Consider the following 16,458-nt stretch of genomic DNA (forward strand, 5'->3'; position numbering starts at 1 on the left):
TTGAGCTTTGCTTGTTCCATATTCACTTTTTCAGCAAAACTTGTTTGAGTCCATAAGAAATGATTCATTCTCATATCTGGAGGAAGATTTTTTTTTCAATAAATATTAATGTTAGCCCGCGACTTTTTCCAGTTTTGAATTTTGGCCCACTGTGTGTTTGAGTTTGACACCCCTGTTCTAAAGGGTTATGGTCCGATGAGACAAAGCTCGAGCTGTTTGGCTGCAATGACAAAAACTAGTTTGGAAGAACAAGGGTGAGAATTTCAAACCTATCCAACTGTGAAGCATCATGATGTCGGGCTGTTTTGGTGCCAGTAGTATTGGTACATCGCACAGATCTCCAAGTTCTTCAACTTCATCTTACATCAACAGCTTGATGGTTCATACTTGGACCAAACACGTGTTCCAGCAGGACAATGATCCCATCGTGGCTGGTTTAGGAATGGATAAAGCAGGACAACATTGAGCTTCTACAATGAACTTCCCAAATCAACAGCTTCAACCCTGTTGGAACTTTGTAGGCTATATTCAAAGCCAGGTCAATAACAGGAAACCAACCAATTAAATGAATCCTAAATAAACTCAAACTTCTTGATGAGTGTATGTAAACGTCTGACCACATCTGTAGGTGCTTTTACTTACTTCAGTTATTTCACTGTGTGTGATTCTGTGAATGCAACATTGTCAGCAGCACCAGAGCTGTTCAGTCTAAGAGGCCTGACATCCACTGAGAGGAGGGGAAATGATCTCAAACCCTGATCACGGCAATCGTGTGTGAAGTGATGTCATGTTCGTTTCATAACCTGCTTCAGTGTTTTTGAGGGTTTTGTTTTTTTTTCTTAAATTGTGTCACGTAAGGACCGTTTGAATGTTTTCCCAATGCTCGGTTGGAAAAGACGCTTAAAACCTGTAGGAGGATCAAAGAGGAGGAACAGGTGTGTGTGACGAACACCAGCTCTCTGAGCCGAGGTGTGTGTGTGTCATACACAGCAGTGTGTTCGCAGCTGGCTGAGTGTGTGTTTTTGGATTTATAGTGTAGATAAAAAGATTGAGATTAAAGCGGAGGTGATGTTTTATTTATATATTTCTGTGTGTGTGTGTGTGTGTGTGTGTCATTATTCTAAGTGGCAGTTCTCTCTCCCACACAGCGTCGACTTCATCACACCGACGGGCTTTAAATGACCCTTTTAGTCTCTCTCTCTCTCACACACACACACACACACACACACACACACACACACACACACACACACACACACACACACACACACGGTTGTGTTTCCATCACTTCAGAGGACATTACATTGATTTAGATTCATTTCCTCGAGTCCAGAACGTCCTCACTGCTATGAATGAATTGTAATGAATGTTTCCACAAACTCTGCAGGCTTTCGTGAAAACGTGACTGATCATCGTGTTTCTGTCTCTCTGCAGGGGGTGGAGGTCATCATCAATGCCAGCAGTCTGGAGGACATCGACCCCATGGCAATCGGGCAGCGCCTGACCAATGGGACGGCAGCAGTGGCGAGCCCGGTCCTGAGCCGTCTGAAGACCCGAGATGAAGAGCACGCAGACGTGGTACAAAGAGAGACTTGTACACTTTATCTCTTATAAAAACAGTGTTTCTCTCGTGACGAGAGCTTGATCCGTTCCTCTGTCTGTCCTGGTGCAGGGCACGGTGTACGAGAAGACCAACGCAGAGGTGGAGATGAAGAAAATCAATAGACAGGAGTTTTGGGAGCAGGCCAAGGTAAAGAAGGAGAGGAGGGGGGAGTGAGTGGAAAAAAACAAAGACGGGAAGGGGAAAAGAAAAAGAGATGATAATGCTCGTTTATTACAACTCATAAGATGAGAGCTTCCACCCCAGGGGGTCAAATGCTGCCTTTTCTTTTAGCTGATGACAGCTCATAGATGCCAAAAGGCGTCCTTTGAATTGGTGCTGAGATGCTACAGATTTATAGCAATGATGACGCTTGTAAAGAGCCCTTTGGCATCCCATTTGAGATCTTTGATGGCCTTAGACTAAGTTTTATTGACAGATTCACAAACAGACTGTCCTCATTACACGGCGCTGCCACGCAGGCAAAGCTGGTGGCGTTTCAGAGATCTGCACACGGCATTGATATCCTTAGCTATTTCCATGTACAAATGCTTCTTCAGTTCCCAAACAGAAAGGCTAAGACTTTAAAAAGTTTCACGTTTTTTCAACTCAAGTATATTGTTAGCTGACAGCTCAACTGCTAGCTATGCTTTCAGCAAAATTCACAGCATTTCACTCATGTATTAGCTAGCTATTAGATTTACAAACTTCTGTCATTCTTTTTGTTTTTCCATAATATCTAATTCATTGAGTAAGTGAATAATTCAAAATTAAGAAAAGTAATTCATAACACTTTACGTGTGCTAACTAGCGACTGTATTTCAGCTGTTTGTTTTTGTGGTTTTTGCTGGTTATTTTAAGCAAGTTGTATATCTCTATTTCTTTAGTCAGGTTTCACCTTCATGTTCAGTTATTTATAACTGACTGTATTTGTTGTAGTAATCTTACTGTCTACTTGTACCTCTGTGGACCCAGATTGTGTCAGTTAGCTAACCTGCTAGGCTAACCTTTATATTCAATATGCAGATTTACTGTTTTATGTAGCATTTAACAACCATAATGTCAATATAATGCAAATCACATTTACATTTGGTGATTTTTTTTTTAGCTAAAAACTGCATTTGTTTAGTTATATACTTGTTTCAACCATTTTTTTCTGCTTGACGTTACTTTACTTGCCAGCTGATTAAAGCTAAGCTAACCTGCTAAGCTAGCAGGTATATAAGCACTTATATTATATATAGTATATAGCGATTTCAACAGTTTTCTTACGTATCCGTTACTCATCAAACGTGTTCAGTTCTTTAATTACCTGTAATTGTTGTACTTATTTTCCACATAGCTCCTGAGGTTTTTCTACCCCTGATTGTGAATCAAGACCGAAGGTGTCAGTTTGCAAGCTCATTCAAGCTAAGCCTAGCTACTAAGCTAAAAGATAAGAAATGAAATACTCTCAAAGGTGCTGAGAATACCTGTAAAATTAAACGTTATCTCACACTGTATTTAATAAACTGTGTCCTTATGTGTGACAGTTATTTAGTATAATGTGAATCACAGATAAATTTGGGTAGACGTGAGAAACACAGTCGGATGTCGCTGCATCCTCTGGCTGTGTCGCTATTGGCTCATTCAAGTTAAACATGAAATGACAGCAAGCGTCACTGAGCCGCGGGATGTTTGCCAGATTTGCCCTTCACTGTTTCAGACACTCAGATAAACGCCCAGAACCAGATCTGCCTTTATTAATTAACTGATCGAGAGATTTATTACAACTCTGAAAGAGGTCATTTGTGCTTGTCCGGTCTCCAGCGTGAAGAGGAGATGAGGAAGGAGGAGGAGAAGAGGAAGGTGGCGGAGGAGCGGCAGCGCTTCGAGGAGGAGCGAATGGAACTGGAGAGGAAAGAGCAGGAGAACCGAGAGAAGAGGTACCGCGAGAGGGAGCAGCAGATCGAGGAGCACAGGTGAGGAGCGACGGCACAACAATCATCAAACAAACAATGAACACAATCATTTCTTTAGTCAGAAGGTTCACGTGTGCACGAACGAAAGGATGACGCTACATCGTGTTTTCCAGGATCACAATGATCTATAATCTGTGTTTGTGTGTGAACAGAAAGAAGATGCAGGAGGAGGAAGAGGCCAAAGAGAGGTTGCGAAATCAGACCCCCGTAGTAAGTATTTGCTAAGTGAAGCTAGTAATTATCAGCCAGCTCCTGCTTCATGGTGGACTTTCCAATTAAAAACACATCTCCAGTTGATTTCGGTTATTATTTCTGCCTCCATACAGAGCCTCACACTGCCCGAGTCCACAGCCACACAGAAATGAGGCTAATTTGTGTGACAGTGTGTTCAGTTTTTGAAGCGAGTGATTAGATGCTGTGTGTTTGTTAAACCATCAAAATATCTCCCAATCAGCTGCCTGCTGGCTCCTGTCACAGCCTCCGAACATCTTAATCTGAGTCCGTGTGGCACAGTAAAATCTAAACACCGTTCTTTGAGCGTAAGATTGCAAATACTGGAAAGTAGCAGTGGATGCAAACACAGTCTGTGTCGCCCCCTGCTGGTAGGAGCGTGCAGCTCATTTGTCCGCAGGTTCAGGACGTCTGACTGATTTATTCACAGATGAACGAGTTTCTCTCTGCTTTGCGTTACATATGAATCACTGGATTCTTCTCCTCAGGCAGCAGAGCCGAGCATCGAGGACCTCAACCTGGACAAGAAGGAATCTGAGGTAGAGGTCAGTTTGGAGAATGATGAAAGAGAGAGCGTCTCCAGAAACGGCTGCAGAACATTTAAGAGGAAGAAAATCAGCGCTCTGTATTTATTTTGTGTTTCCAGGAAGCGAAGGCCATCATCGCTCAGCGGTCAGGAAACCCTCGAGAGTTTTTCAAGCAGAAGGAGAGAGCCATGACCATCAGTGTGGACACCTCGCCCGTCTCCATCCACCGGAGCGGTAAACACTTCAACACTTCACCTGACCTTTGTTCTCATGCTGAGCTAGAGAAGCACTCGAGAGACTCGCGGAAAATTAGATACAGTATCTTTGAAACTGCAAATGTTTTTTATAAAAAAAAAGCTTTACCAATATTTGACTTTAAAACGTGTGTGGCTGTTTTCCATCAAGGACGGCTTGCTTCACCAGTCTTTCAGAACGTCATCCTCGATCTGTGGACTCTGACAGTTAAACCGATATGACCAGGAACTGTGGATTACATCATCCAGCAACTGCCTCCCACCACATGTTGTTAATGGATAATTACTCTTCCTTGTTTGGCCTGTAGCATCATTTGTCACAGATGCAGCCTGTTCAAATCGATCAGATGTTTGCAGAACTGACAAAGTGGGAGAAGCTAGAAATGTTTTCTCTTTAACCTGCTGGTGAACGCATATTTTTTACTCTACAGATTTTTTGACAAAAACACAGAAAATTAGTCTTCCCTGTCACAGTGTCACTTTTTAGAAGCAAAAAACCAAAAACACACTCGTATGTGGAGCACCTTCTTGGGACTGATAGCAGCTATGGTCTCGATTTTAGCAGAGTTGTTGAGTAAGTGAGAATCCTGTCAGCGGGGGTTCAGAATTCGGGGTCGTTATGTGGGTCGTGTAGTCTTCAAATAGTTCCCGTGGACAGTTGGAATGTGTGCTGATAACATACAGACTGTTTTTTTTTTTAACTTCTTACCTTTGAAAAATTCATCTCAAACTTCCGTGCTGCTATACCTCAATGGCACAGCTAGCCTATGTTGCTAACTTACGATACTACTGCTCCATGATCCGTCATTGCTGTAAAAAGATGGTCCATCAGAGTGAATGGAGATGACGCAACTCTTCCATCCAGCGGCTCTGGACTTTAGAGCAGGAGGCGCTCTGAGCCACAGTTACAGTTAGCTACATAGAATTCCATCACCATGGCAACGGCAACTGCTGCTTCACTGAAACAGGTGTGGGCAGTTAATGTCAGTGAGATCAGCTCATAAGAGTTGGAGCATTCTTACTGGTGGATTTAATTCACCTCGTTCTCTGATTGGTGGATTACTTTAACCGGCTTGGGCCAGCTGTGGAGCCCCAGCGTGTCTGGTTATATATTAATACGCCTCCCCACAGCCTCTACAGGAGCAATCATTTGGTTTTATTTATAATGTTTGATAGAAAAATGACGTTTTCTGCAGCACCGCTGCTTCTGCAACAGCTGTAGAGCGTGCAAAGGTGGATACATCAACAAAATATCAATTTTTAAATTAACCACACAATCTTCCAAGTGATCCACAAAGTTCAAGCTGTAATATTTTTAATTTAATATTTGTTTATACATGTAATTGCAGATAAACATATTTAAATTACAGCAATAATAATAATAAGCTCATTTTTCCATCCCCAATCCTAAAAAAGGCCTAAAAACTGGACAAAACAGATAATTACATCAAATCCTCAAATCAGCACTGCTTTTCCTGCTAAATATACAAATGTGCTTTCCAGCTTTCCCGTTTGTGCTGTTTTCTCAGAGTTTCCAAAGGTTTTCTTTTCATTCACATAAATTTGTGATAGAAATGAACCTTTGAAATAGAAGCTCGGTTTTCATGTAAGTGACGCTTCACTGTCAGTTTGCTGCTGTGCGTCGTCCATCCAGCTGTTAGACTGGAATGTTTTATTCTAGAAAGGTTTTAATCGGGTTTCTTTGCTGGAATCACAGCAAACCGCAGGCCTTCTGTGTGACCTTTGACCCTTTAGGTGCTTGCATCGTTTTATGTTGTCTGTCTGCAGGGTTTGGCGCGGCATTGGTCAGAACAAACATGGACAAACCTGAATAGCAAACGTTTAATTTGAGACCTTTTTTGTAAGTCAGTCTCATTTTCACAGTGACGTTAGCTCGTGTAGCCGGCTGGGAGTCTGTCGTTGCTCACTCATGGCATCTAGTGGCCACTAGAGGAGCTGCAGTTTGGACTGGGACCATGATTGGTTACAACTTAAGACTTTCAACGCAGCATCGCACCAAGACCCCGACACATTAAAGTACAGGAGCGTTACTGAAGTGTCCACGGGCTGTAAACGACTGGACTGCAGGATTTCAACGCGATGTGTTATTTATAACAATCAAAGACTCGTCCACAGATCCCAAAGAGTGTTTTCTGTTTTTAATTATTCAGACACTTTATTTTCTGGTTCAGCCTAACTGCATGCTGTCTGCAGGCGGTGTGTTTAAACCACACTAACCTTTCTCTTCTTTCTCTCCATTTTCTGCCTTTCCTCCTCGTCCTCACCTCCTTACTTCATTCCTCTTCTCCTCTTTCTTTCATTTCTCCACTCTGTGAAATTTGGTGGATTTTTTTGAAACCCGCCTCTTTCTTCTTCTTCCCACAATCCTCTCCTCCCTCTCTGTTTTTCTGTCTTCCTCACGTCTCTGTTGTGGTGCGTCGCTTTTTTCTTTCCGTTTGTTGTGTGTTCCCGTCTTCGCTTTTGTCGTCCCGACCGCCAGGCCGTTTGGACAGCCCGTTCTTGAGGCAGCAGCACAGTCCCAGCAGCCCCAGTCCGACCCCCCCGCACCGGGGCGCGTCGCCCCTCCGCACCCCGCCACATGCACGCCGGCAGCCCGCCGCTGCAGCCGGTAGGTACAGCAGAAGAAGAAGTTAAAGAGGAAACCAGCAGCCTGGTCGAACATCTCTGCCGACACATGAATCCCCTCCACAAACACACAGAAACACTGCAGCAAAGCCAACATGAGAGGATGAAACTGCACATGGTTACACCAGTACTGCAGCTTGACTGGTAAAACTCACAACCACAAACATTCCACTTCCTGTCTGCAGGATTCTGTCGCTTTCAGTGTAGACTGAAAATTAAACTCTTCAGGATCAGTTTTCCTGTCATTGTACAGGAACTGAATCGCTGCTGGAGCCTCATACAGTAACATTTATAAGAACATTTAAAGTTTATACATATATTTGTAAAGCACATTTAAACAGAAAAGACCTGTAAGAATGCTGCACAAGCCAATAAAGGATTATTATAATAAATATAAAATTACAAATATAATATAAAATACATTAATATATAAATACAAAATAAAATTATAGCCCCCAGTCACAAACTATGAACCCAGGAATGCCGGAGAATAGAGGAACGTTTCTAACCTGGATTGAAAAACAGGAATATTTGGAATATGGCTGCCTGGTTCTGCCAGAAGTTACTTCCTGTTAAAAGGGAGTTTTTCCTTCTTGCTGTCTCCAACTGCTTGCTCATAGGGTTCGTGTAACTGTTGAGGTTTTCTGTATTATTGTAGGGTCTTTACAATATAAAGCCCTGAGAGTTGATCCCAGATCTTAGATCTCGAGATCAATCATGCAAAGGTGAATAAGAGATTAGTGTAGGAGGTTTTCCACTGAGGGCTTTTAAAACCATTAAGAAAACCTTGAATTAAATTCTGAAATTAACAGTAAAGCAGTGAAGTGGCTTCCTTTTAGTTTGAAAGAATAAGCAAGTATTATAAGTATTAGTGGTAACTATAATGCATAGACAGTGGACTTTAGCATCTTCGTTTTTTTGTTTTCTGTGAAAATAATAAAAAGTTTAAACTCAGTGACGTCAGGAAAGTTCTGCAGATTAAAAACACACGTGCATTTTCATCCTCTCATCTTCAGCACTTTTAGTACACGCTGTGATGGCCCACACATCTCTGCACCGACCCATAAAACTTCCCCATCACCTCCCACTTTAAACACCCCCCGAACCCTTTCCTCCTTCCACTTCCTGGTACTGAACGACAGCATCTAAAAATTCCCCCAATTCCTTCATTTTTGCCTTTTACTATCGGCTGATTAAGGTGACAACAGAGGCAAGAGCATCCAAGCATCAAGAAAAGCAACAGAAGCTGGAGTTTGGTTTGCGTTCACTGTGTCGTGCATGCTGGCGGCGTTAGCTGTAGGATGACGAGGCCGCCCTCCCACCTTCCTCTTCACCTCGTGCACTTTAACCCCCCCTGCAGGCTGACTCTCACACAGCAGGTTTGCACTAACTTGTGGAAACAGTGAAACCTGTTTCAAAGCAAAGCTGTTTGTTGCTTTGTGTGGTAGATGTCGAGTCTGTCGTCCCCTCCAGTCTTCATCCTTTAGATGTCGTCCAGTCGGCTGGTGATTTTTTTTTTTTCTGTAAATGTTTCTGTATTTTATTTTTCTTCTGATGTTTTACGGTTTCATTGAGCAGCAAAGTGATTTCACTTCTCTCGAGAGCTGAATCTCAGGGATCTGACAGGTTCTCTCCTTCCACCTTCCTCCTCTGCCTCTGATCCTGGACTGCACACAAACACACTCATAAACACACTTCTGCTGCCATCTTTAATCCCGACTGACCGACTGTGAGTGTTTGAGTGTGTATGTGTGTGTGTAACGCCGTCGAGCCGTCACTCGGTCGCCATTGCCATCAGTCGGCCTGTGAATGCTTGAATGTGGAACTTTGATATCATTCAGATTAAAGACCATAACGGTGGTTTTTATATGGCTGAGCCAGATTTCCAGAGAGCCTTTTAACATCTTAAGTTTAGTCCAGAAACCTTTGATTTTGCTGAGGGTACGAGGCTATCTCAGCACAACTTTGGAAACTCCAATATGAGCATCCACCACAGGAACAGGAAATAAGGAAAATCATTAGAGGTCCTCCTTAAAAGCAGCAAATCCCTTCGCTGCTGGTTGGCTTTACCAGTGTCATCATCAGTACATCACAAATAAAACTCAGATATTTCAATAATGAGCCCTCAGAGTACCAGGCTTACAGGAAAACATGAAAGATAAAGTCGAGTCACCTGTTGAGTCGATATTAGAAATAAAATCATGCAGACCACCTTCATGATCTTCACTGTGTGTGTAATTGCATGTGTACGTTATTATGCTCGGTGAAAGTAAAACACTGTTTACCTCCCGCCTGTAAAGCGATGACACATCAATCCTCTGATGATGCAGTTTGCAGGTCTAAGCTGGAGCTCTCGTCTTTACACTTTCATGAATGCCGTGTTCGGTTTTTTAACAGGCAGATTTTTTATTCGGTCGTCATTCACTGCGTCTAAGAGAATTTTTATTAGCATCATGTGCAGCACGTCGTTCAGCTCAGTGTGGACATTAACATCCCAATGAGTAATCCAAACCACGCAGTATTATGTTAATGACCAGTCTTGTGGTGTTGACAGATCATCTCAGGCAGAACAAACTTTTGGCTGAAGTTTGTTCTGTTTTTGGCGTCTTCTTCCTGTCACAGGATGGCGCCCATCGGAGACCCTCAACATGAACTTTTATTTTATTTAACCCGCATCCTCCATCCTAACTGTGCCAATGTATTTATATTAGCCTCGCCATAGCACTGTAGCAAGCCACCAGGTAAGATATGAAATATAGATTAAAGTTCACTTTAATCGTGTACGCTTTGCACACCACAGAGATGAGGTGAAGTGTACATTACACAAATGTCAGCAGGATAGTGGTGTTTTAGATGTATCTGGAAATTACATTTATAGTGTTTAGCAGTGACTGTAGAGCTAGCTACATTTTAAACTTATGGCTGTGACTTCAGGTAAATATTTAATTTTTCACACAAGATAAAAATTAGGCAGCAATGTCTAAAAATAAATAAATAAATAACCTAGCTAGCTGTTAGCTAGTTAGTGAGCTAACACTGGCTAATTGCTGAAGACATATCATCGGTCATTTACACACAGTTAGTATCATCAGTCATTTGGTTTAAAAACTGTGCAGCCTAATTTCGGTAACACTAACACAGTTTGTAGGTATTTAGGTTTTAATCTCCATTAAATGTTGTAGCTGTCATGTTTAGATATTGGCTAGCTAGCTGACCTGCTAACTTTTGACTAAGATCTCAGTCACACAGGGCAAGAAACTGGTCAACAACCCCCTCAACAACCACTGGTTGCTATGGAAAAGTGTGTTTTACCTGACCAGTTAGCAAGTAGTTGCTGGCTGTTGCTAGGTCAAAATCAATCAAAAAGAACGACGGGATCTTTAAGTACAATGCTACTGACGGATATTTGGTTCAATATAATACTGTATGTACAGATGTTTTTCCTTTCAGACACAAAACATGAACAGATTTGTCTAACTATTGTTACCTGTAGTTATTCATTCACTGCCTGACTCTGATGGTTCTTGTTTGTGGCGTTCCAAACGTGTTTTGCCAGCAGAGAATTTGCAGAGTGCCCTCTGGTGGATAAACTGTGCAGTGTGGTTGAAGTGTTTCCATCTTTCTTTTTGTTTATTGGCTGTTATAAATACCTGATACCAGTGAAACAGCAAATAGTTACTAGCCAAGCCAACTTTATTTATAAGTGCTTGAAAAACGGTAAGTGCTGCACATAGGAATAAAAATACAGCCGATAATATCGTCATCAGGGGTTGTTCATCAGGTTTTCTACCTCCAGGTGAATTGAGATCCCACCCATTTAGGACTCTCAGTCATTTATTACCTCTCAAAACAAAATTGTCATTCCTTGTTGTGCTTGTGATCTGGGAAGTCTCGTTCTGGTATTTGAACGCAACATGAAGCTCAACTTCATCAAACATCTGGATAAACGGCATTGTGGAAGTGATTCTAACTGACACTGTGATGGTGTTTGTTGTTGGATGTGTGTACCTGACGTAGCTGTGACTCACCCACAATGTGTTGGTATGTTGTAATGACATATCAGTGAGCTTTTGCGAGAGATCTGCTCCTGTTTCATGACCCATTGGATCATTGAGACTGTGTCTTGGTTTCTGACAGAGGTCCTCACTCCTCATTTGCTTCAGCTGTCCAGAGAAGCAGCATTTGGTCACTTTATTGCCTGAGTTTGTAAGCGCCTTATTGCTGCACCCCAACTGCTTCTGTTTCACGCTTCCGGCATTAAACAGCCGCATTATAAGATATTAAACACCACGAAGAGGAAGCACTCAGCCTCAAGGAAAAAAGACCACTCCGTCAGTGTTTTCACTCACTGTCTATTCACTTTTCATTAAATCTTTGAGACATACTGAGCTATCTCTGTGGACGTCTCACTGAAATAATGGCATTCACGACTGAGTGCATGATGCTGCCTGTACATTAAACATAACACAGTGAGGGGGCTGACTGAAAACAAAGTTTTGGAGAAGCTTACTGTTTACTGAACAACGGGTTCAAATCTGATTGAAAGACACCTGATTGGCTCAGCTGATGATGTTGTTGACAGAACAGACGATGGGTCTGAAACCGGGCGCAGTGACTGAATCTGCCTGTCTGTTGGTCATGTGACAACAAAATTCATGTGGCTGCTGCGATTTTGTGCAATGTTTAACGTGTTGAAGTAACACAGGATGTGACTGCGGAGTTCACCTGGTCACAATCACCTGTTACCCTCATTTAGCTGAACTAACCCTTATACAAAGTGTGAACTTCAGATAAAACCATCAGATTCTGTGTTAGTTCGACACACCAGCTCATGGGTAAAAGTCTTGGAGGATTTTTGGTGATGCCTGCTAAAGTTTTCCTTCAATAATCTTTCTTTTTGACCCTTCAGCGGACAATGACGATGAAGTGAGCACAGAGCGCAACATGGCCACCGTGTCACCCATTCCTAAAATAGTCACCACGCCCATCAAAGAAGACTACAGCAGGGATGAGGAGGAAGACCGCGCAGACGAGTGGGGTAAGAGTTTTGTCGACCAATCAGACAACAGACCATGGGGTTGCCAGATTTCCACAAAATAAGAAAATTTAAATTTCATCCCTCCAAACTCCAAATGTTGACATTTTCACCCTTTAAAAACGGGAAATATTACTTTTGAAAATCATGTCAATGGATTAGAGGTCAGAATTACCTCAGACTATCAGGTTCAATATGAATAACAATTCTGACCATTTATAAAACCTAAAAGAGTCCCCAGAACCTGACAAACGCTGGTTTTAGTTTATTTTTGTTAGTTGGAGTTTGAGCAGCGTTCGCCTGCTCCATTGGGTCTTTTTCCAAAACAGAAATCCACTAAAAATCAGTTTTTTGGTAAAGAAACTGATTGTCATTAAAAGTGACTCCGTTTCTAAAAAAAATGAAATTCTTCTTGTTTTCTTCAGATTCGGTGCCAAAGCAGGACCAGAAACCTCCGGTCCAGGAGTCGACGCCCACCAAGCCCGTGCAGAGTGTCGCCCCGCAGGCCCGCGACTCCTCCGGTGTCTCTGCGTGCGAGTCCGGCACTGACAGCCTGGTTGACCTGTGGGACGGCAGCTCCGCCCCTCCAGCCAATGCCGCCCAGCCCGCCCAGTCCTCCAATCTGGTGGACCTAATGGGAGATGTTCTCCATGACGACCTCCCGCCCAGCACTGCTGCCGCCAGCGGCCGGCCTCAGCCACTCCTCAGCTTTGACGAGATGATGGACGGGACTTTCTGCTCGGGTACTGGCGCCGAAGACGACCCGTCCAGTTTGGTGGACGTGACGGGCTCTGATCAGATGACCCTGAGCTACCAGCATGCACTGCAGCATGCATCCGGGGAGGGCCAGGAGCTGGATGACGGACAGCTGCTGATGACCAATGGGGAGGCTCTGCTGAAAGAAGGCACTCAGGTGAGCCAGGTGATGCTCCTGGTGGTCTCCAGAAACAAAAGTTCAGATTATCGGTTGATTGGTCGTTGTTTCGCTCATCTTCTATCTCTGGTGGTGTTTTAGGCGAGCGAGGGCTACTTCAGCCAATCACAGGAGGAGGAATTCGGGACATCAGAGGAGTCCTCGGCTAAACCCGCACCGGTCTTTTATAACAAGCCACCAGGTGAGACGATCAGCTGAAATAAAGCTGCTTTTGGCTGCTCCCTTATTCTCAAGCCGCTGCCTCAGTATATTAGATTTGGTAGATTTTTAAAACAGCCTTTGTGAAAACAACCGTAAAGGGATTTGTGTCTTCTACCGAGACTCAACCAGTTTAGAAAACACATTTTTCCCTCATAACACAAGTTTGCCAACCAGTCTCAAAGTCTGAGTGAATCTTTGAGTCTTGACAGGATGGATATCCTGAGTCTTCACGGCCTTTTTGGGCTCGATTGGTCAGTGAATTCAGCTCCATTTCTAATTGTCGGTTTGGCAGGAGAATCACTAACATTTGTTTTTGATTAACGCACCAAACACTGATATCAGGCTAAACTAAGCCTCCTAGTTTTGCTAAACACAAGTTTGAAGTGTGCGTCCAGTGTGAAGTAAACATCCGAGTGTCTGTGTGTGTTTTCAGAGATTGACATCACGTGCTGGGACACGGACCCCGTGGTTGACGATGAAGACGACTAACCGGCCTATATGACACCCACACCACCACCGCCACCGGACCAAGAGGAAGTAGGAAGTGCGCTTCATGAGGAAACAGAATTTTTTTCTAAAAATTAAAAAGAAACAAACAAAAAAAGTAATAATAACAAGTCTTGCATCAAAACTACTTCTGTATTATCTTTTAGAATCAGTAGCCACAGAAAAGAGACAGGGTTGTTGACGGTTTGGAACGATTTTTTTTTCTGTGTTTATTTTATTTATTTGCTGTTTTCTTTCTTTTTCTTTTTTTTTTTTTGCTATGCAGATGTATTAGCTGGGAGTGGGGGAATTTTTTTTGTTTGTGTACATGATAATTACACGTAGCGCACTGCTGCATTTTAGAGACAATGAAGCCTGGCGTGTGGCCGACACGCTTAGTCTGTAGTACTTCAATAACACCCTATAAAACTAATACAGCCGATCAATACAGCTGCCATGTATAGCTTCACTCTGTTCTCTTCTTACCTCGTTTTCACCACCCTCCTTCTTCCCTTCCTTCCTGAAAATATTCACCTCTGCAAGTCAGTTAATCTTGTATTTAGAGCTCACTTCACAGAAACAAGGTGAAACATTTTATTTATTCTGGTGTTTCTCAGCTGCAATCTGTTCTCCAAGTCAAACTGTGGCTCCTTTTTGACCTTTTTCCACACCTTTTGTATGATTTTACTGACTGAATTCAAGATTAAATGGCTTGTGAATCTGATTGCTTTTTTCAGTGCACTTTTCTTCTTTCGTGACCTTGTTGATGATCTACAGCTCGACTATCAGCCGTCCCCTCTGATTCCATAAGGCTTTGTATTTTTATCTCACTTATATATTTACACAGCAAAAATTTAAAAAAATGAGCAGTTTTTGCAGCTAATCTAGAGAAATTTACTGTTGATATTTTTCCAGTTTTTTAGGAGCGTTTGGCTTTAAGGTGTGAATTTGTATGATTCTCATTCTGTATTCTCCCAAAATCGTAAAAATAGGATGTTTTTGGATGTAAGAGAAGTCGGGATGGATGCTTTAATTAATTTTTTAAACAACAGCATCAACAGTGAGCAGTGCTAGCTAACATTAGCTGAAGAGTGAAGGAGTCATTTATTTTTAATCAATTATCAAATTGCACAAAGTTTCACTGATGTAGCTTAAAATAGGATTTTGGTAGCAAAAAGTTGGCAAGGAAGTAGCTAACTAACTGTCACTGCTACTTCAACAAAAAAAAGTCTAGTTTATTAAAAAAAAATGTCTGGCTAAACATTGATGTGACTGAAGTTGAGCCAAAACTGGCAACAACATATTGGTTTTGGGCCCTAGCTTGCCTGCTAATAATTCCCTGCTGCAGGCTTATCAAAGATAGCAGAAGACTATTTTCAAATAAACACTGAGGGCAGAGTAGCCTAAGAAATAAACACCTGGCCTTGTTTTAAATTTTTATTTAGCTAACATTTCTATCTAACTGTGGTAATGGTTTGTGTAGCATATCTAAGTTACAGCTTGCTTGCTAACATTACTATTAGCTAAACGACATTTGAGTGCAAATGCTAGATAGCTTAGCATACATTATTTTGTGGATTCCTTTTTTTCAGCATCAATGATAGCAGTGCTTGCTAACATTACCCAAAAAAGTCGAATTATTTAATATTGGTAATCAGTAATCAAATCATCGGCTCCCAGCACAACCATAATTGGATATTAGAACAAAAAAGAAACACAAAAAATAAACACTGAATTTGATCATTTTACTAACAAAGCAAGAAAACAAGGTTATTCAGCTAACTGTTTGGTAGCCAGTAAGTTAGTAGGTATTCTAACATTGCTATTAGCGAAAAGAAAGTGTGTTTAATTTAGTTGTACTTGTCAGGCCAAATGTTAAAGTGACCAAAGTGAGCCCAAAATCAGATATAAATGAGACCTTCCTGCTACTTTTTTGGGTTCAAAAATGACCCACAGCTAGCTCTTAATGACTAATGTTAGCTAAGGCTAGGTAAAAAACACTAGATTGCAAATGCATTATTAGATTGATTCCTTACTTTTAATGAATTTTAACATATTAAATATTAAAATTAATTTCAGCCAATTAGGCGTTACAGGACCTTAAGGGCAATCACAGGAGGAGGGTCAAATCAAACAGCTCATTAATTTGGCTCAAAAAGCACAGATTATGTCACCTTCTTATTGAGAGTACAGATAATTATGATAACAATATAATAATTATACACACCCGACCTGACCTTAGCGAATGAATTTAGCAAAGCCTGCAAGTCAGTTCAGACAGACTCGAACATAATACGGCTTACGCTCCTCCGTCATAAACACTTCCTCTATGTACTGATGGTCTACTAAAGCGCCAAAATTTTATATCACTGCCTGCTGCTTTAAATAAACAAATAAATAAAAGGTTACTCTAACTCACTGCACTCTCTTGTGGTACAAAGTGGTATTACACAGAAGTGCAGCACAGTCCTGGTTCACCTTCAGGTGATATCTCTTGAACACAGTACATAGAAATGGAAATGAAGTCAGTGTTTCTTCTCATTCTGAACAAGATTCAGGATTTGTGTGAAACCCTTCCTGATG

The 16,458-nt window shown here is 41.9% G+C and overlaps 1 protein-coding gene and 1 long non-coding RNA gene across 8 annotated transcripts in view; one reads left to right on the forward strand and one right to left on the reverse strand.

Moving 5' to 3' along the window:
- Positions 1-16,151, forward strand: part of dbn1 (drebrin 1) — a 123,043-nt gene extending 106,892 nt beyond the window's left edge. Inside the window, exons 6-16 of one of the 7 annotated variants that reach the window (XM_013276743.3) lie at positions 1,435-1,578; positions 1,673-1,750; positions 3,410-3,561; positions 3,714-3,771; positions 4,281-4,337; positions 4,439-4,553; positions 7,074-7,202; positions 12,129-12,257; positions 12,680-13,167; positions 13,270-13,369; positions 13,823-16,151. In XM_013276743.3, the coding sequence (XP_013132197.1) occupies positions 1,435-1,578; positions 1,673-1,750; positions 3,410-3,561; positions 3,714-3,771; positions 4,281-4,337; positions 4,439-4,553; positions 7,074-7,202; positions 12,129-12,257; positions 12,680-13,167; positions 13,270-13,369; positions 13,823-13,878 (1,506 nt within the window). In that variant the 3' untranslated portion in view covers positions 13,879-16,151. The remainder of the gene's footprint in view (positions 1-1,434; positions 1,579-1,672; positions 1,751-3,409; positions 3,562-3,713; positions 3,772-4,280; positions 4,338-4,438; positions 4,554-7,073; positions 7,203-12,128; positions 12,258-12,679; positions 13,168-13,269; positions 13,370-13,822) is intronic. The other 6 variants (XM_025910999.1, XM_025910998.1, XM_025911000.1 and 3 more) reach the window with 6 other exon arrangements.
- LOC112848063 (uncharacterized) lies at positions 27-3,403 on the reverse strand. Its single transcript, XR_003221988.1, has 2 exons — positions 2,913-3,403; positions 27-431 (listed from the first exon to the last, which is right to left on the reverse strand). It is a non-coding gene; the product is annotated as an uncharacterized LOC112848063 (long non-coding RNA).
- Positions 16,152-16,458: the final 307 nt, after the last annotated feature.

The sequence above is a fragment of the Oreochromis niloticus genome, linkage group LG10 (assembly GCF_001858045.2).
Source record: "Oreochromis niloticus isolate F11D_XX linkage group LG10, O_niloticus_UMD_NMBU, whole genome shotgun sequence".
NCBI classification, from domain to species: domain Eukaryota; kingdom Metazoa; phylum Chordata; class Actinopteri; order Cichliformes; family Cichlidae; genus Oreochromis; species Oreochromis niloticus.